Below are 18622 nucleotides of genomic sequence, written 5' to 3'. Positions count from 1 at the left end.
TGAGCTAGTGAGCAGCTGAACAACACATTCTCCTAGACCTTTAGTCGTCAAAGCTGCTTCAAAAGCTCAAAACCCAACTAAACCAAAACTAATCTCAGAAAACTGTTGAAGTCAATGAGATTTTTTCATTTGAAAACAGAAACCAGAAAGTCCTACTCTCTGAAGATCACAGAATTGGAGTGAAACACAAAACACAAGGCAGGGGCATCCCACCACGACCATGGGGAGCCAAGGACCTGGTGCAGCCCCAGTCTCCAGAGGCATGGATTTTCTTCACTGAGACAGAGGAGCCCTTTTCCCAGAAGCTGGCAAATGTGCTAGAGTTGAGAGGAGGCATCAGACTGAGAAATGGATGTAGGGGATGGGAATGCTGTGGCTTTATGCCATGAAAGCAAGCTTAGGTCTATTTAAAAGACTGCATTTTAAATTATTGAATCATAATGATCTTATTTAAGACCCTCCTGGCTGGACAAGGCAGGTCAGGGTTTTCCCATGGCTGGTCTCACCTGGCTCCAAGAAGGCCATAAGGCAATTGCAGACACTTCTCTCAGATTTTAGAGGTCCCGCTGCCTGCCCTGGGTAATGACCCCGACAGTCCCTTAGGGTGCTGTACTCCCCAGTATGTGCTAGAGAGTAGCCTTGGGGGCCACGCTACAATACTACTTCCTTAATGCCTTCAGCTAGCTGAGGACACCCTCTTGCTTCCCAGCCCAGTATTCCATTTGATAGATGCTGGGAGGGAGAAGAAATTGCTAAGGGTTCAGAGTGAAAGAACTTGCAGGGTTGGGTAAAACTGCTTAAAAGGTTATTTTATATTAAATATTAAATAAGAATGTTGCTTTAAGTACAACTAGGTGAGGTTAGCATCCAATATCATCAAAATCCCAAAGAAACAGTAAGAGTGTCAGAAGACTGAGGGGGGATCTTATTAATATTTGCAAATATCTAAATGGTGAGTGTCAGGAGGTTGGGGCATCCCTTTTTTTGATAGTATCTAGCAACAGGACTATGGGTAATGGGATGAAGCTGGAACACAAAAAGTTACACTTGTTACACTTAAATGTTAGAAAAAACTATTTCACTGTGAGGGTGACGGAGCAGTGGCACAGGCTGCCCAGAGGGGTTGTGGAGTCTCCTTCCTTGGAGGTCTTCAAGACCCACCTGGACATGTTCCTATGTGACCTGATCTAGGTGAACCTGCTTCTGCAGGGGTGTTGGACTAGATGATCTCTAAAGGTCCCTTCCAATCCCTACCATTCTATGATTCTATGATAGATATTTTGCAAATAGCAACAGGAAATGTACCTTTCTCTGCACAGACAAGAGGAAAAGAAACCAGTCAATAGGGAACTCATGAGAGTACTGAGCAATTGAATTTCCTCTGGCATTGCAAATGAGAGCTACAAACAAAACTCAATTTAGGAGGTCAGGAGAGGACTCACGTAGTATGCAAAGAAACAGCATCAAGTCACGGTTATGAGATTAAGAATACTTTAACTGAATGAAGACCCCCATCGAAAAAAAATATGGAGATCCTATGTTTGTTTCTTGGTGTTTTCAGCATTCGTCTGAGGGAAGAGAAGTAATTCCAAGAAAAGAAAGGTGGCAGCAAACCTCAAAGGGAGGTTTCCACTTCAGGTTTTCATTTCAAAATAATGAGTGATGTCAAACCTTATGGGATTTTGAAGACTTGCTAATTTTGCAGGTTTTGTTCTCTGTTTCAGAGATGCTGCTAGGACTGGAACTACTGCATATTTGTGTTAGACTATTCCCAAAGTATTTTCAGCCCAAACAGAAAGAGGAAAATACCAGTAATCATAAGGAAAACTTTGTTCTAATCTAGGCCCAAGGTTTAAGTGGTTTTTTAGTTGCTTACCTAAACACCTGCTGTTATCTCTAAATGGATTTTCCAGGACTGGTTATCAATGGCAGTTGTGATATCTGGAGGCATGAGACTACTGCATTTGTCTTAAATTCATTTTAAATATTAAGATGACACATTCTGTGAACCAAATTTCAAACATTTGTACTCTTGCAAATAAGGAGATGTATGCTGTGGAAAACATACAAGAATAATTTTTGGTGGATAGATCTTTGTTGTGGCTCAAGCCCAGCTGGGCAATGAAGCACCATGCAGCCACTTGCTCACCTCTCTCACTCCCCCCAACTCCCCTTCCATAGGATGGTGGAGGAGAAAAGGTAACCAAGGGCCTTGTGAATCGAGAGTAGGGAAGGGAGGGCTCACTGTCAATTAAGGTTCTGGGCAAAACAGACTCAGCCACTCCACTTAGGGAAGAAAGCAATAACAGGTTAATCTATTACCAGAACAGACAGAAAGCAAAAACAGAATGAAGACAAAAATACAACCAGCACTTTAAGATCCCCTTCCCCTACCCATGGCGATCTGTTTCCCTATTATTGTGGAAAACATAATCTTAAAGGTATATTTTCAAGCAAGTTTGTCCTGATGTAGAATAAACTCAAGTTTCTAAAAGTACATTGACATATGCCAAAGATCTTCATCAGTGCTGAGTTTCACATTTTAAAATGAAGATTTAAATTGGATTCTTCCATCTGTTACGCTTGCCACATCCCTCAGAAGGCTGATGTCTCGACTTGAGTCTTTCAAGTTTGCTTTCTGTAGTGCTAAAATAGCAGACAACTTTGCCACTGTACTTGGCAGGTTCAGGATCAAGCCACACCATGAACTCTGGTTCCATTTCTAGCACCAGCAGAAGGGAAAGTGTTGTAACAGGCTCCTTTGCAAGGATATAACAACTTGCACATTAAAGAATCTCTGAAGACAAAAATCAATGTAGTATTTGATGAACAACATTTAGTCTAACTTACACAACATTATTATTGTAACTGAGTTTTAGAGATGACTGCAACTAAGATATGAAACTTAGACAGGAATGAAAATATTTCCTGCCTGAAAACTGGAACAAAAGTCCAGATGGTGCAAAATGGCTTTAGAATGACAGAAAATTGAAAGCAGTTTGCCTTTTTGAAGGTCCAAAAGAAATTTTCTTGTATGAAACATTATTAACTTCAGCATGTGGGGTTTTTCTTTTAGTTAAATTCTGTCTCTCAGGTCCTTATTTCCTACTCCCTCAAATTGCCTAAATCTAAATATAGTCAAAGGGAAATTAGTCTAGACCAAAGCAGCTGTAAATGCTTGGAAGATCTCCCATCTTCATCTTCCTACAAGAAACTGCTGTCTGAGTTTGTGCCCTAGTTTCACCTGCACGAGCTTTGGCAGAAGGATGAAAAGGGGGCCCATGCAATTTGACCTCCACAAGTATCTCTGTTTTCTCCCCTGAAGTGCGCATAGGCTCACCTTGCTTGGGAGTTTTTGTTAGCTAAACTTCATCTGAAAGAGAAGAAATACTGATTTTCTTTACAGCTGTGAAGGCATGTATGGTCCAAGGTTCTTCTGCTTATTATTGAACTGAGAAGTACGTAGTTGAATGTAAGCTCAACTATTTAAACTACTCACACAGCAAAATTAACTAATCCGTGCCAGTTTTCTTGAATTTGTAAAGGATCTAACACAGTTTTCACAGCATATTTTAACACAAGGATTGAGGGCACCCTCAGAAAGTTTGTGCACGATACAAAGCTGGGTGGGTGCATAGACCTGCTTGAGGACAGGAAGGCTCTCCAGAGGGACCAGGACAGGCTGGAGGAATGAGCTGAGGCCAATTGTATGAGGCTCAGCAAGGCCAAGTGCTGGGTCATGCCACAACAATCCCATGCAACACTACAGGCTTGGGGCAAAGTGTCTGGAAAGCTGTCCAGCAGAAAAAGACTTGGGGGGTGTTAATTGGTAGCCAGTTGAACATGAGCCAGCAGTGTGCCCAGGTGGCCAAGAAGACTAATGGCATCCTGGCCTGTATCAGAAATAGCGTGACCAGCAGGAACAGGGAAGTGATCATTCCTCTGTACTCAGCACTGGTGAGGCCGTACCTGGAGTAATGTGTTCAGTTTTGGGCCCCTCTCTACAAAAAAGACATTGAGGTGCTGGAGTGTGTCCAGAGACAGGCAACGGATCTGGTGAAGGGTCTGGAGAACGAGCCTTATGAGGAGAGGCTGAGGGAACTGGGATTGTTTAGCCTAGAGAAGAGAAGGCTGAGAGGAGACGATCACTCTTTACAACTACCTGCAAAAAAGGTTGTAGTGAGGTTGAGAGTCAGTCTCTTCTCCCAAGTAACAATTGATATGACAAGAGGAAATGGCCTCAAGCTGCTGGGCTGGGACAGAAAAAAGAATATTTAAAAATAGATAAATATGTTATACAGGGAATGAATCAACACGGCTTTTAGAGTAAAATATGTTGGAGTTATTTGAAGACATCAATAAACACACAGTTAAGGATGAGCTAATAGTCAAATGTTTTTAACAATGTCTCTCCTCAAAGTGCACTAAAGAAACTAAGAATTATGAGTATAAAATTCCTAGAGTAATAGGAAATGGAATAACCATAGAACTCCATAAATGTTTCTAAGTGATCATGAAACGAATATGAAGAATTGGGAAAGACTTTTTGCTGATGACATTGAATTATTCCCAGTAGTCAAAGCCAAGGCCATCAAGAGCAGTAAAAACATTTTATGAGAATATCAGTGAATAATGTGAAGGCTGAAGAAACTCAATACTGATAAATACAATGTAATGCAAAATCTACCCTAATTACACATTCACAGTAATGGTCTGTGTATTAGCTATTACTACCCGGGAAACAGATCTTGCAGTCACTATGAATATTGCTCTGAAAATTTTGGTTTCGCTCAGGGCAATGACGAAAAAGCGAAACTGAATGTTAGGAATTCTCAGAAAGGAAATATGGAATATGAAAGGAAATATCATCATGACAGGCCTCTGGAATGACAACAGGGGCTTCAGAGCTAGAGTCAAATCATCCCAGAAGGCTTGTCCTAGAGCCAGAAAGGCCTAATAATGGCCAACAAGGATAAAAATACAGAAATACAGAATGGTTCCCATATGAGAAGAACACATAATCCCAAACAAAAGAGAAAGAGCAAGTAGGTTATTTGTGTTAGTAAGAAGCTGTTGTCATGGTTTGGCCCAGCTAGCACAGCAGCATCACGACAGTCTCTCGCTCAGTGCCCCCATTCACCCCCACCCTCGTTAGGATGGCAGAGGCCCCAGTGAGATGGGAGTAAAAAGATAACCAAGGTTGTTGTGGATTAAGACAAGGGCAGGGAGGGCTCGCTGCCAATTATGGTTCTGGGCAAAACAGACTCCAGTACTCGACTTAGAAAGTAGGAAAGTTTATTCTACAAGAAACAGAACAGAATAAAAGCAAAAAGGGAGCAGGATGATGAGAAAATTACAACCATCCCTCCTCTCTTCCCAGGTCCAGCTCACTGTTCCCGATCTATCTCCTTCCCCCTCAACAGCTCAGGGGGGCAGGGAATGGGAGATGTGGTCAGTCTCTCACAGATTGGCTCTGCCGCTTCTCTCTTCTCAGATGAGAACGACTCCTGGCATTCTGGGGAGAGTTGTGAGCAACTTCTTACAGGAGCCATCTTTACAGCCCCTTCCCCCTTACCAGAAGAGGCTGTCATGTCAAACCATGACAGCTGTAAATAGAACTAGGGGGCAGGGGGCGAGGAAGGATAACTCTGTGCCAGTGGTGGGAAAGATACTGCTGAAGTGTGCTAATCCCCTCGGGCTCTAAGAGAGCAAGGTGCACATCTTATCACCTCTGATAGACTCTCCTGAATTTATCAAGCCTATGAGAATACTTTAAGTTGCAATTTGATCACAGCTTTGATAACAATGTTTTTCCTGTATATGATCAGATGTATAGAACAACAACTTTCTAAATCTAAGGAATAGGAGTAACAATGCTCATAGCTTTCACTGACTCATTGAATTAAAAAATTGTAATTTTTCATGTTTTAAAAGATAGAAACAGTTTTACAGTTGGAGCTTTCCTGAAATCACTTATACGATTTCCATATAAATCCACAGTGAATTTCCTCTCCAACTACTCACCCATTCATCCCCGAGTCACGTCAAGATTTTCTACTAACAAGGTCCTTCTTCAGTAAGTTCCACGGATCGATTATCTACTGCACAACAAATCCCTTCTTCTGTTTGTGTCCTGCCAGCTCCCTCCAATGTCCCTTACTGCAACACAGTCTATTGAAAGGATTCAGGCCACTAAAGCACCAAATAGTAACATGCATCCAGCCTGTTGCCACGTATTTGAGAAGAACCATCGTTTCAAAGAACATAAATAGCAAAGCAGCAAACCAGAAAAGGAATATGCTTAATACTTTTTCTCCAGGAAGCAGATTGGGTGCATTAAGAGGAACCAGACTTCCCTGCTAGCTGAGGTGAAGGTATTCACCCCCAGACCAAGTGGAAAAACAGAAGTATAATTTCAATTGCAATTATTATTCAGGAGGCATTTCTCCCGACCTAGTAACACAATAAGACCATTTTCTTTCAAAAGATGTCTTTATTTTCTTCAGTCACAAATCTGTTGTACATTAGCTATTTTGCCTAATTTATTTCATTTGACCCTGTGGTCTAGTTGAAATATGTTTGCCTTGGGAAGGTATAAACTACACAAATTGCTTACCTGTGAGAAAGAGATCTTGCTAATGGTGCCTCATTGATGCCAGGAAGAACTACATGGTCTCTCCTCACCTCCTAGTCATGGCCTCTGACCCTCCCAGGAGGTGGGGATTTCCAGTGTCCTGTTTGAAAAACAGAGCTGTCCACCAAGTTGCTGTTTACAACATCCTTACCACAAAAGCCAAACTCTTCTGATTCAGCATGGCAATAAAGGACAGCTTTGGGCAAGGCTTGCTACAGGATGCTAAGAACTTGTGGTGTAATATCTATACATAGATTCATAGCTGATAGTATTATGGCACGTGAGCAAGCCAAGTCACTCAGCATTTTGCAGCCCACCTCTACTTCTCTGAGAGCTGTGACTATACCTAATAATAACTAATTGTTGTTAAATAGAACTGAGTTTCTCTCTAGCTCATTAATGCACTTACAACTTTCTTTTATCTTCTTAGGTCTCCTCCGCTTCTTGGAAATCATGGCTGGTAATTAAAGTCTTCAGTTCCAGACACAAGCTGCCACTCACAAAGTCCCTGAAGGATTGCTTGCTGGAAACTGGGAGGATCTGCCAGGGACAGAAACATTTAGCTATCCTTGTTTAAGCAGCCACTGCTGGCTGCAATTACAAGGCAGCAACGTGGACCTTTGCTCTAACTCAGTTCTTACAGTCCCACGAGTAAAGTATATGGGGAAAATTTCTGGTTTGAAATAAGATGTTTACTTATGTAAACTACAGTTTGATTTGTGTTAATGCTTGTTAAGATGGGATCAATTTCATATTCTGTCTCTGAAATGCTACAGGAAGGAGAAGAGTAAAAACCAGACAAAAAATGTTGAGTTTCTCTAATGTTTTGTCTGTCATAAAAACTGGGTTGATTACCCTTGTCTAATTTTATGCATAATTTTTGAGCCCATAAAAAGCCATAATGTAACTTGTGTAATGAATTTGTAAGTATGTTCTCAGGTTTACTTTGCTGTTATTGAACTGTGCGTATCCCAGAAGCTCAGAACAAGAGTTTGAAGAATATTTGCCTTTGGCCTGCTTTCATTTCTCTTAATGTCCCACCCTGGGTATATTTTTCCTGCAGACTGTTAGGCGAATCTACCTGTTCCAGTGTTTAAACATACTCTAAAGCAGTCTGATTAAAAATAGGGCTACTTTACACATCAAACCAGCAGCCCAATCTATAAACAACTGACTAATAAACATTTACCGGTTCAGGTTTGGGTTTCTATTTCTACATCTGTCCTCTAAATACAGAAATCTGGGTGATGAAAGACCTTCCTGAAGATTACCTTGATTTGAAATCAGTTTGTCTAACTTTGGTGTCTCCTAACCCAGATTTGCATAGTTTCTGGGTATGTCACCATTCTGAGTTTCTTCTCTTCAGTAAAGCACCTCATGTTGCCCACATGTATAGGCAAAATGTTTCCTGTCCTAGAGGTAACTTGTGTGACATGGGTTTTACAGCTGCAGCAGAACGTGGAGGCAATTCAAATGATTGTATGAGCCCACACGTGACCACACAGGAGCCTCAGTCATAGCCACCAGTCGAGGCTCTTCAGCTTGTGCTTTGTGCATAACCTAGCACGCCCACTCATGCAGTGTAGCAAATGTCTGGATAGTAGATAACCCATTGATAAGTTTTTCTCTCTCTGGTTTAAGAAATGGTTTATTTTGAAAGCTTTTTGATTTATTTGTATAGTTTCTAGGGTAAGCGTTGGTAGGATGCAAAGTTTCTTTAGTATCTCCAGAGTGCAATTCAGCTGCTGCACCATGTTACCTCCGACTGTGCTAGGTCTCTGTTCGGCTTATATTTATTTTCAAACTGGTCTTACAGAAACCTACAAATCTAAATAACAGGGTAGTGAAGGATGAATTACACAAAACAGCTGAGCATGAGAATTTCAATCTACAGAGCCTCCACCAGAGGAGCACTGAGAGATGGCTCCCAGGCAAAAGGGGAAAATAAAACCGTACATGCAGGACAGAGTTTTCATCTCCATGTTCAGTGTCCATTTCCCTAAGTTTTCATTTGATTTTGGCCACATGCCTCCTATACCTCTGTGACTAACCCTCTGGGGCCAGCCACAGCTACAGCAATCTTCTCTTTGGATTTCTCTAGAGTGAAGAAATGGGGTAAGAAAATGCCAAACGTTGTTGGAGTTAAGTGGGATTTCTTTCAAGAATAATGATTAACAAATGTTGGCTGATGCTTTTCTGAAACCTCCTTGTTCTAATTCTTGCAAGGACCAGTTTGAGCCTGGAATATATGTTAATGAACTAATGTAATATTTGTATGTAAATACCTACTGGTCTGTGGAATAGCTCACATGACAACTGTGGATGTGGCTGGGTGGACGGTGGTGGTGTGGGTGTCAGGGTGATGTGTTGCAGGAAGAGGCGGTTGAGGTTGGGTCAGGTGTACTGTGACTCACAGGCCAGCCCTGCCTCTGCCTGCTGAGGTCCTGGCCAGACACCTGCTGAGGCACGGGTGGCCCTCCTCAGAGCCAGTGCCAGCCCCAGCTCTTCTGAGCAGAATCATTGAATCACAGAATGGTTGGGGTTGGAAGACCTATCGAGATCATCCAGTCCCACCCCTGGCTAAAGGAGGTTCTTGTCAATCAGGTCACTGAGGAATGTGTCCAGGTGAGTTTTGAAAACCTCTAAATAAGGAGAGACCGCAACCTCTCTGGGCAGCCAGTGCCAGCTCTCAGTGCACATGTCCAGCCATGACTTGGCTCTCCTGTCTGGTACAGGCCAAACGAAACCATGTCTTAGCTCCTCTTCCCATAATAAGTTCCCCTTTGGCTGCGGGCAAAGCTAGGCCAGCCCCTGCAATGAGTCTCTCTCCAGCTGGGGGTTAGATGCTCACCCTGGGGTGACAGTCCTGCTCCACCACAGCCTCCCTGTGCAGCTCTGGTTCAGGCTGTTGGGAAAGACGTGAGACACTGTGGCAGGAGCTCAGCAATGCAAACTTATGGCTCCAGGAATGGGGGGGCTGTGCGGTCAGTGCAGCAGCGCTAGGGGAGCAGGTGGTGGGAGGCATCTCAGCTCTGAGGAGGCTCCCATCGAGCTGAGAAGGCTCCCATCCAGTGGACTGTGGAGATGGGACTCTCTCTCTCCCTGTCCAATGTCTGCCTGGCCAGCAGAGAGGCTTTAGGGTGAGAAGTTTAATAATGCTTAGCTTAGCCGTTTGTCAAACCCTTTTTTAAGGTGTATGTTATGCAATAAACAATAATTTCATGCTTTTGAGTTGTGTACAACCTCTTTGCGCTCTCTTTGTGCTTGGTTAAAAATTCCGAAACCAAATGACTCAAAAGAGAGGCCAGAACACACTTTGAGCTAGGAACTACTTGTTTTCACTCTTCCAGCCCAAATTTTCCTGTACTGGTGGAGTAAGTTGTTCACTCATCTTTACAGAGCACATTGCTCATCCCCACAAAGACAGGAGACTGCCCTATGTGGTCTTTCAGTCTCTCTTCATGACCCTGGTGAATTAATTGACTACAGAGAAGATCCCTCTTCCCTTTGATCCCATGGCCTCCGGTCTGTGTTACTCCATCAGACTCCCTAGTGTAAATTATTAATGTATATAAATTATTAACTCACATTGATGGTGCAGAAATGCAACACTAGTAAAAAACCCCAGAAGCTTAATAAGTAATTATAAAGGAGCATCTCCACAGTTACCACAGATGAAAGCAGTCTTCAGCAGTCTGAAGTTACAGAGTAACAAGGCAACAAAACCTCGCAAATTGATCTGTGGCTTCTCTGTGCACATCTTTGGTGTGACTCACTAAATCTGGAGATGTACAGTAACATGTGTTTAGTTGGTGTTATTTTCAAAGTAAAAAAACCCTTCATATGATGAAAATACAAAAAGTGTCTAGTATATAACTAATTAATTTCCAGCCTCTCAAAAAAGTGCATAACTTAATTTCCTTTTCTTATAATCTTCTTTTAAGGTAGAAATTAAGTGGCTGTCTTCTGTATTTCAGTGCATTTCCTGTGTATCTAGAAAAAATATTACTGCAACTATAAAGAAAATGATAGAATACATATGTAATAAAAATCCCAGGTACTTTACAATAAATGTTATCTGGATGAGCAAAGAACCTATTTCTACTTGTCCGCTACATCTTGCAGTTTGTTATGTGTTTCCTTAACACATTTTTTATGGAGCTATATATATTGGAGACCTGTCCTGCATTTGAAGTTTTGCTGCGAAGGGCAAAGTTAAGAATGTCTGAATTTACTAAAAAAAAATAATCTGCATTTTCCTTTTTGCACCTTCAGTTTTGAAATGTCTTCCTTACCTTTGCAGTATTATCCATTTAGGATATTGGGTTTGACCATTCTCCACATATTCCTTTTGATAGCAATCCTTCTATGAACAAGAGTATCCAGCCCTTTGCAGTGACACATCTCATTTTATGGCTTAACAGTAAACAAGCTTTTAATTTATTCAGTTATCATATTTGTTTCATGACTCTGCCTGGTATCATGCGGATCTTTTATGGTAATCGACCTAAATAAATTTGCTGATGTTACCTATACAAAGAGTAGACATTTCATTTCCTCTTACCCACAATTTGTATCCCAATTTCCTGTACTTTATAAGCAATCCACGGCAATGCAGCCATTGCGTTCAGCCACGTGCACGCGTCCAGCCAGGAGGAGGGAGGTTTTTTTCCCACACAGCTCTGCTGGCTGGCAGCATGCATACCACAGAAATTTAAGATTATTTGCAATTAATTTCCAGATCTCTCTGTGCACATTTAAGGATTTGACTACTTGACTACTTGGTCCACTTTGAATTCTAGTTCTGTGGACCTACACAATGATGAAATGTTATTAGTAAAGGGAGCTTCAAATGTACATTTGTCTCTTTGTTTCTTTCTGCTCCTCTAGAGATCATCTCCTCGAGCTCTACCTTGACTTTGCCTCTATCCTGTAGTATTTCTTGTGGCCCTTCGCTCCAGTGCTCTGTCAGAGCTGTATTTCACAGCCACACGCTTGTTCGGCCTTCCCTCTCTAACATATCTGACTGGAAAATGTGACTGGGAAGTGGGACGTTCTCCTGTACAGTACAGCTGAGTGACAAACACAGGTGTGCGCCACTTGACTGACCAGATGCAGAGAACACTTATTTAATTCTTTAGTCTTCTAAACATTTGGACTTACTATGACTTTTTTTTACACTGGCAGCTACATGCTGATTTTGTCAGTGGCTGCTGGCATTTCTTCTTGGCTTTGTCTTCCTGTTGCATTTTGGTAGTCTGAGTTATGACTGAAGTTAAATTATATAGGCATGTTTTCTTGTTCTCTTCTGATTGTTTCAGCACCTGAAGTTTTCTATATGGCTGGGGGAAAAAAAAGAATTAAAAATACAAATGATTCAGAAAGTGCAAAGCTTTTCCTGACGCTTTATTCAAATTGTAATTTTGCTAAATAAAAAAACCCACAAAACAACCCACCAGAATCTCTAGAGTCAATCCTGACCTCAAAACATCTCTGCCTTTCTTACCTGAATGAAAAACTTGTTTTATTTCAAATAAGCTTCTACTGTAATCCTCGTGTCATTTCTTAATCAACTCTTTAAAACTATCCTAATTCTGCATTTTTGATTGGCTTAATCCTTAATCACCACAAGCAAAATGAGCCTTTACTTTCCAGCAATGAGGAAAGTCCCTTGCTAGAAATGGTTCCGTGTCCCAGACTCTGCTAATGCATTTTACATCCAAGAGTCACTAAACAAAGCACATAAAGAGCAGTGGGAGCAAAGATCGCAACTCCAGCCTCTTGCTGCAGAAGGATTTGCTTATCCAGGCCAGAGTGCTCTTTTTGCTATGCCAGGAATGGCAGGCATATCACTTTTTGTTTGCCTATGTACTGTTCTAATTATGTGTGCTTTTTTTCTCAGCCCAGTCTTCTCTCAGGACTGATTTTCATTCAGTACCAATGTTCTCATTGTAAAGACTTAACGTGAAGAGACTATCAATGAGAAGATGAGTGCATGCAAAGAACTTGCTTATACAGAAACTGTATGGATCAAAGGAACAGAAAAGTAAAACATATGTCAGCATTAATGTGCTCCACTTTCCGGAGTTCAAACAGTTTCTTTCTTTTCCCATCAGTGTGTGTCTCCTTGCCTCCAAAACCAGGTGAATGTAATGACTTTAACTGAAAAAGTGCAAAGTATTTGTATAGGACATTGTGGCACGGCGCTGATGAGCTTTTTCAAAGTAAATTCACCTTCATCAGTTTCAGAGACTACCCCTTACCACTACATGAAAACCTACGCAAGAATCAAGATTCCAAAGATTTTCACAAATTAAAGTACTACATGGCTGTGACTTAGAACAATTTCCATAAAGCTAAAACAAGACTTATGTTGTCCAACTGCCCAATAATCACGCAGCTGACACACTCACCATCTCTGGGAGGTGGGAGGATGCATCCCTTGGGAAATGCTTTTGTCCAGTGGTTCTGGGACATCTCTGCTGCCTCAGGATCAGACAGTTGTCATCTCTAGATGACTTCAGCAAGCAGTCATGCAGGCCCTTCCTCTGACCTCTGCCAGTTCAAGTGAGACAGGAGGCATTTGCAAAGACATCAGCCTTTTTGGGATTTCAGTGACAACTTCCCCCTTTCTCCAAACAGCTGGAAACCGCTGAAAGCTACAGTACTGATTCAGTCCCTCATTTTCTCAGGCTAAGACAATAAGGCGTTAACAGCTGAAGAGAGGCAGAGGGCATTCAATAGAAAAAGACTGCTTTGGAAAAGACTGTGCAAAACAAAGCCCCAGGCTAGGATCAGAGTAAAGCAATGCTCTGGCATCCAGCTACCAGGCTCCACCTGGGGCAACCGGATTCCCTCTTGGCTTCCATAGGTCTGCAGCTGGCTCTGCAGGTAGTATTTCATCTGCGGTGAAAAAGTTTCAGTTAACACTTCATTTCACAAGCATATCCTCAGATAGAACTGAATTTAAAAAGTAAATGTGTGCTTTTACTAAACTTCAAACTACAAACTCTACTGAGCGCGGTGGCTTTGCGCTTCTATTCGTCCCACTTGCTGACTACACAGAAGTGTAGGATATCCAAGACTTTTGTACAATTGGAATCCTAACAAGAATAAATGAGTCATATCTAGACTGACATAAAAATGAACAGTATCACTCTTGTCACCAGAATGAAGCATGGCTGACACTCTTTGATTCATGACACACTCACATGGCCTTGAGGCTAAAATAGCAGCAACAAAAAGTGTGTACGGTTATAATCAGAAACTCTTGTAAATATAGAACACGAATCCTCTTGAATCCCAACTTCTAGATTGTAAAACCTTGCCACAAACTATTTCACCACTCAAAGTATCATACTTCACTAGGACCATTAGTAGACACAGAGCATTATCCCATGTCGGTCCCAATATCTGCGTAGCTGGGTACAGTATTTGAATCTGAATTTAAGCTTCAATCCTTTTTAGAGTTACATCACCTTTGCTCAAGTCAGAAACGCTACCTTATTTTCCTCTTCATGAAGATCTTGATGCATACTCATCTGCTGCATTACTGCCCAGCTGCTAGACCATCTGTGCTTGGAGACATTGGTTCCTACAACACATCTTCCTTTTCCTACATCAGAGAATTGGTGTCTGTTGGTCGGGACCTGATGTCTCTGCTTAGTCTGTCAACTCTTGAACGCTTCTGACACACAGCTCAACAGCACAATTTACAGCAAAGGCTGCTCAGGTATCAAACACAGGGCTTCTGCAACTTTTGTGCCCTATGCCCAGACCAAGCACTGATGTCAGGGGAACAGTTTCTCAGTAGGTCATGGGCAATCCAGAGACTTCCAGTTAGTCTCATGCTGGAAGCTGAGCTACTGGTTTTCAACTTGTCACTGCCACCTCTACCAGCAGCAGTGTAGAAATACCCTTTCGTATGAGCAAGCTAGAAAGTAGAATTGAAAACAAGACAGTCAAACTTGCCCAACCTGCTTTGAAATGCCAAGGCTTTCCTGGAATAACCTGTGCATCACTACCTCAAGACATTCCCCAAAAGCAGTGTTGAATTAAAAAATAGAATTGTAGTCCAAAAATCGTTTATGAACGTGAGGAAGACAACATATTTGTTCTGGTGTGCATGGCTCAGATCTTCACATCTGTCTATATTAGATTTAGTCTCTATGAGTCTGCATTCTTCAGTGCTAAGCTTACAGCTCCGTACAAGAGACTTATGCTTTAATTTGGCAGCCAGGCTTTACGACCAGTGGGGGGGGAAAAAATACATCATAGAATGGTATATATCAAACAAAGAAAGCAAGAAGAAGGGTTGTCATAAAGAGAATTAATCCTGATATGGTTTGGGGTGTTTTTTTTACTCTATTTTGTTTTCAGTTTTGTGTAAATTAATAGTGGTGCCTCATCAAAACCAGAAATAATGGCTATGGTTAGCATTTTAAAGAGCATGAATAGTTTAGAAACAGAAACCCTGCTGACATTCATGAGTCAAAACATCTGAAAATTAAAGATGTGTGTTATTTAATGTCTTTTTAGAGGCCCCTGGGTCTCCTTTGGCCCACAGTTCCCAATTAAGAAGAACACATCTTTCCTGTAGCGCTTGCACCATATTTGCCAGACCCATTCTAAGGGCACCTCAAATGATCCTAACTGCCTATGTTCAGGCCATCAAGGCCTCCATATTTTGCAGAGCTGTTATTCGTGATGCCATCCATAAGAACCGTGAATGTACAGAGTCTCTAATATCCAGGTGACCTATCAAAGTGTTGGGACATAAATTTATCGATTAATTTCTACAGTTTTACTTGAAACTTGAGAACAATGACTGTTACAAGATGAATGACATAAAAAGGCACTTAATCATGGTAATGATCCATATGGAGGAAAGAGAGACGACAACCTAAAATTCCAATAGAATACAATAATTGTTCTCCCATTTTCACGGCTGACTGTCTGGTTTTGCGTTGTCATCTACAAGCTGGATTTAAACAGCTATCTCCAAATGAACTGGTATTCAGTAATGTTTCATATGACAAAGGAGGGGAGAAGCCTCTCTTCTCAGCCTACAGAATGAAAAAACAAGTTGGGCTCAGGGACTCACCATGCAGGGATGTCCAGATCCACTTATGAAAGTTAAGTTTTGGGTGGTTTGTTTTTTTCTCTTTTCAGTGATGACTGCAGATCCACATCAGGTTTTGGTTGTTTTTTTTTTTTTTTTCAAATTATTCTAGAGCAATTTGAGACAAGTAATTAAACTCAAACTCATTTTTTCATGTTGAAAAGTGGATATGGACCTCAAGAAGTTCTACCAGTACTTTCTTCTAAACCCACCCTGCCCAGAATATAAGTTTTCCCCCAGTTTTCAAAGTTTTGCTGTTTAAAAAAACAATGACATGGGACTAGCTTATCTGCAGGAACCAAGCTCTTAGCAACCAACCTCTGGGTCAGCACCTTGGTATGACAGCCATAGTCAACTTAATGGTATGATTCACACAAGCACTGTTTCTGTCACTCCTGTTACTTGCGAGTATTTCATTTTATTAAAGTCCATTTGGAGACGGGTGAAAAAATACATAGAGTGCAAAGGAAAAAATACTTTGTGAAAACGGCACGTGTGAGATGGGTTTCAGAACACACTGTTATACAGCATACATGAAAAAAAACAACAAAAAGAAGCTCTGATGCATGAAATAAATGACCAGTGCTTTGATCGACGAAGATTATGTACACAGCTGTTCTATCAGCACATTTCTGATACCAATCACAACATATATTATACAGCTTTTATGATTGGAGGCAATTTAGAATGTTTGTAAAAAATGCAAATATCAGACCTACTCCTGCATTTTTGTACATCCAAACCTTCAGTGAACCTCACGGGTGTGTGGAGGGAACAATGAGAACAAACTGACATCCTGCCTCAGGTGGCAAAAGGTAGAGACTAAGGAAACATCAAAAAATGAAAGACAAAACTACAAAAGTTAAAAGGCAACTATTATCCCAAGGAATATTATTATTTTCATGAGGAATCTTAATCGCAGCACCTTGACTCCATTTGAGCCAATGAGAGTCTGCCATTGAGATCAGTGGAGCCTGAATTTCGTTCTGAAATTTAAAACATTCTTGCGTTAGTGTAAACATCAGCAGAAACATGTCAGCATCTACACAAGAATTCTAGAGCTATTAAAAAAAACCACCAGAAACCACACAGCGCTAAAGAAAAATGCCAGTACGTATCCAAAAGACAGATCATTAAAAGAGGTGGATTTTTTAAATACACATTTGAAGGATTTATAAAGTATTCATTTTTTTATTGTTTGTATATCATTGCTAGGGAATGGATCTTTGAAAAAAATCTGATTATTTGCAATGCTAAAAGAAGGGCACAGTGTTTGCTCAGAATTATTTTAAACCAGTATTTTTCCAGCTCAGAGTCATGATATACATCTGCACATTCAAGCGTGTTTCAAAGCAGTGCTGAGGAGTGGCTGTACTTCATCGTTATGAAATATAATCCTTCTGTGCAAGTATTCCAGCATTGCTTCCTCATGAACCATTTACATCCATTCTTATTTTCAATAAAAAAAGAAACAGAAAGGAAAATCTCTTGGGAGAAATATTTTTTGTCTTTAAACAATCCGATGAGATTTCACTTAACGGCAATTTACAATCATGCATTAGGAGAGCCAGAGTCAATACAACTTTTCCATTTACTGTCAGAGTTGTGCCTGTCTTCAAACAGTTCTTTGCTCATTTTCGTGCGGATCTCAGGACTGGACAACAGCTCCTTTATCTGATTCACTCTGGATAAGAGGGCCTGTGTTTCTTTTTGCAAAGCCTCCTTTACTAAGTCTGCTTCGCAGCTCTTTCCTAGAGGAAAAGAACAATATAATACATTTTATAGCAACTAATGTCAGTTGGAATCATAAACATATGGACATAAAAAGATTGTATCTGGTTTGGACATTATTAAGTGCTCAGCCTTTAGCCCATACTGATTTTTTCCAAAAAGGTATTCTGTCAAAATATATTATCTACATCAACAAATGCTACCAAAAAGTAAAGAACAGTACAATGTCACATTTAAGAGAAACTCCTGTCATATTACATACTGTGTAATAGTATCTGCGATGAGTATCTGTGGCAGTAATTTTTAGCTTGGGGTTGACTGCTGTTGACTAGGAGACGGCATGTGCTGTCACACGGAGTCAGTGGCCCTGCGGCAGTGCCAAGCCCTGGGGCAGAGGGTATCGCTTCCACTTATGGCAAGGCCTCTTCATGGCCACTCATGACAATCCGAAAGGCAAATGCAAAAGGCTCAGTTTCTCCTCAAAAGCAAGGAAGGGACTCTTGGTAACAAGAGGAAGTGAAGACTGGAGGCGCCCACTTCACCATTCTTGTTGTTTTTGCACCGTCCATCCCTCCCAGCATTCAGATTCCCAGCAGTGCAAGCACTTATTAAACCAGTAGAGAGTGTCCTTCGATTCAGAACAAACTTTTGATAAGAGAATCACAAAGCAGAGTGCCTGTCACCCAGCACCACTTAGCAAATTTCAGCGAGGAGCTGGGACATGTTTTTGTGGTTATTCTTGGTGGGATGTTCGCTCCTGGGCTTTCTGCACAGCGCTCATTTGGTGTTATCACTGTCGCTCTCATTCTTACTGCCGCTAGCTGCCACTTCTTCACTTTTCACAGGGCTTCCATCAGTCTGTCTGCTTTTGTTTTGTGTTTCCTCTAAATATTGCTGTACGGCCTTCAGCACCGCATTCTCCACCAGCCTTTTGCTGAGGCTCACCAGCTCTGCATCATCTGGCTCTGCTGTGTGTTTTTCACCTATGCGTCACAACAAACAAGAGAAGGAATTCATTGCCACGGAAAAATAGTAGCTGTAACTGTATAGGGAGCCTCTGTCTGAGTTGGACTTCAATTTACTAGCTGCCTCTTCCTTACTGATTGCAAAAAGTAATTTCCCCCTTCGCAACCGCT

At 41.3% G+C, this 18622-nt stretch overlaps 1 protein-coding gene across 6 annotated transcripts in view; it reads right to left on the bottom strand.

The window, feature by feature from the left end:
* Window positions 1-17415: 17415 nt before the first annotated feature.
* Window positions 17416-18622, bottom strand: part of AKAP7 (A-kinase anchoring protein 7) — a 111934-nt gene continuing 110727 nt past the window's right edge. For 5 of the 6 annotated variants that reach the window (XM_061990691.1, XM_061990694.1, XM_061990695.1 and 2 more), the window contains one exon: window positions 17416-18469. In XM_061990691.1, the coding sequence (XP_061846675.1) occupies window positions 18264-18469 (206 nt within the window). In that variant the 3' untranslated portion in view covers window positions 17416-18263. The remainder of the gene's footprint in view (window positions 18470-18622) is intronic. The other variant, XR_009818225.1, reaches the window with a different exon arrangement.

The sequence above is a fragment of the Colius striatus genome, chromosome 2 (genome assembly GCF_028858725.1).
Source record: "Colius striatus isolate bColStr4 chromosome 2, bColStr4.1.hap1, whole genome shotgun sequence".
In the NCBI taxonomy this organism is placed as follows: domain Eukaryota; kingdom Metazoa; phylum Chordata; class Aves; order Coliiformes; family Coliidae; genus Colius; species Colius striatus.
The sequence above is the reverse complement of the archived record's forward strand: the minus strand, read 5'-3'. Positions and strand labels throughout refer to the sequence as shown.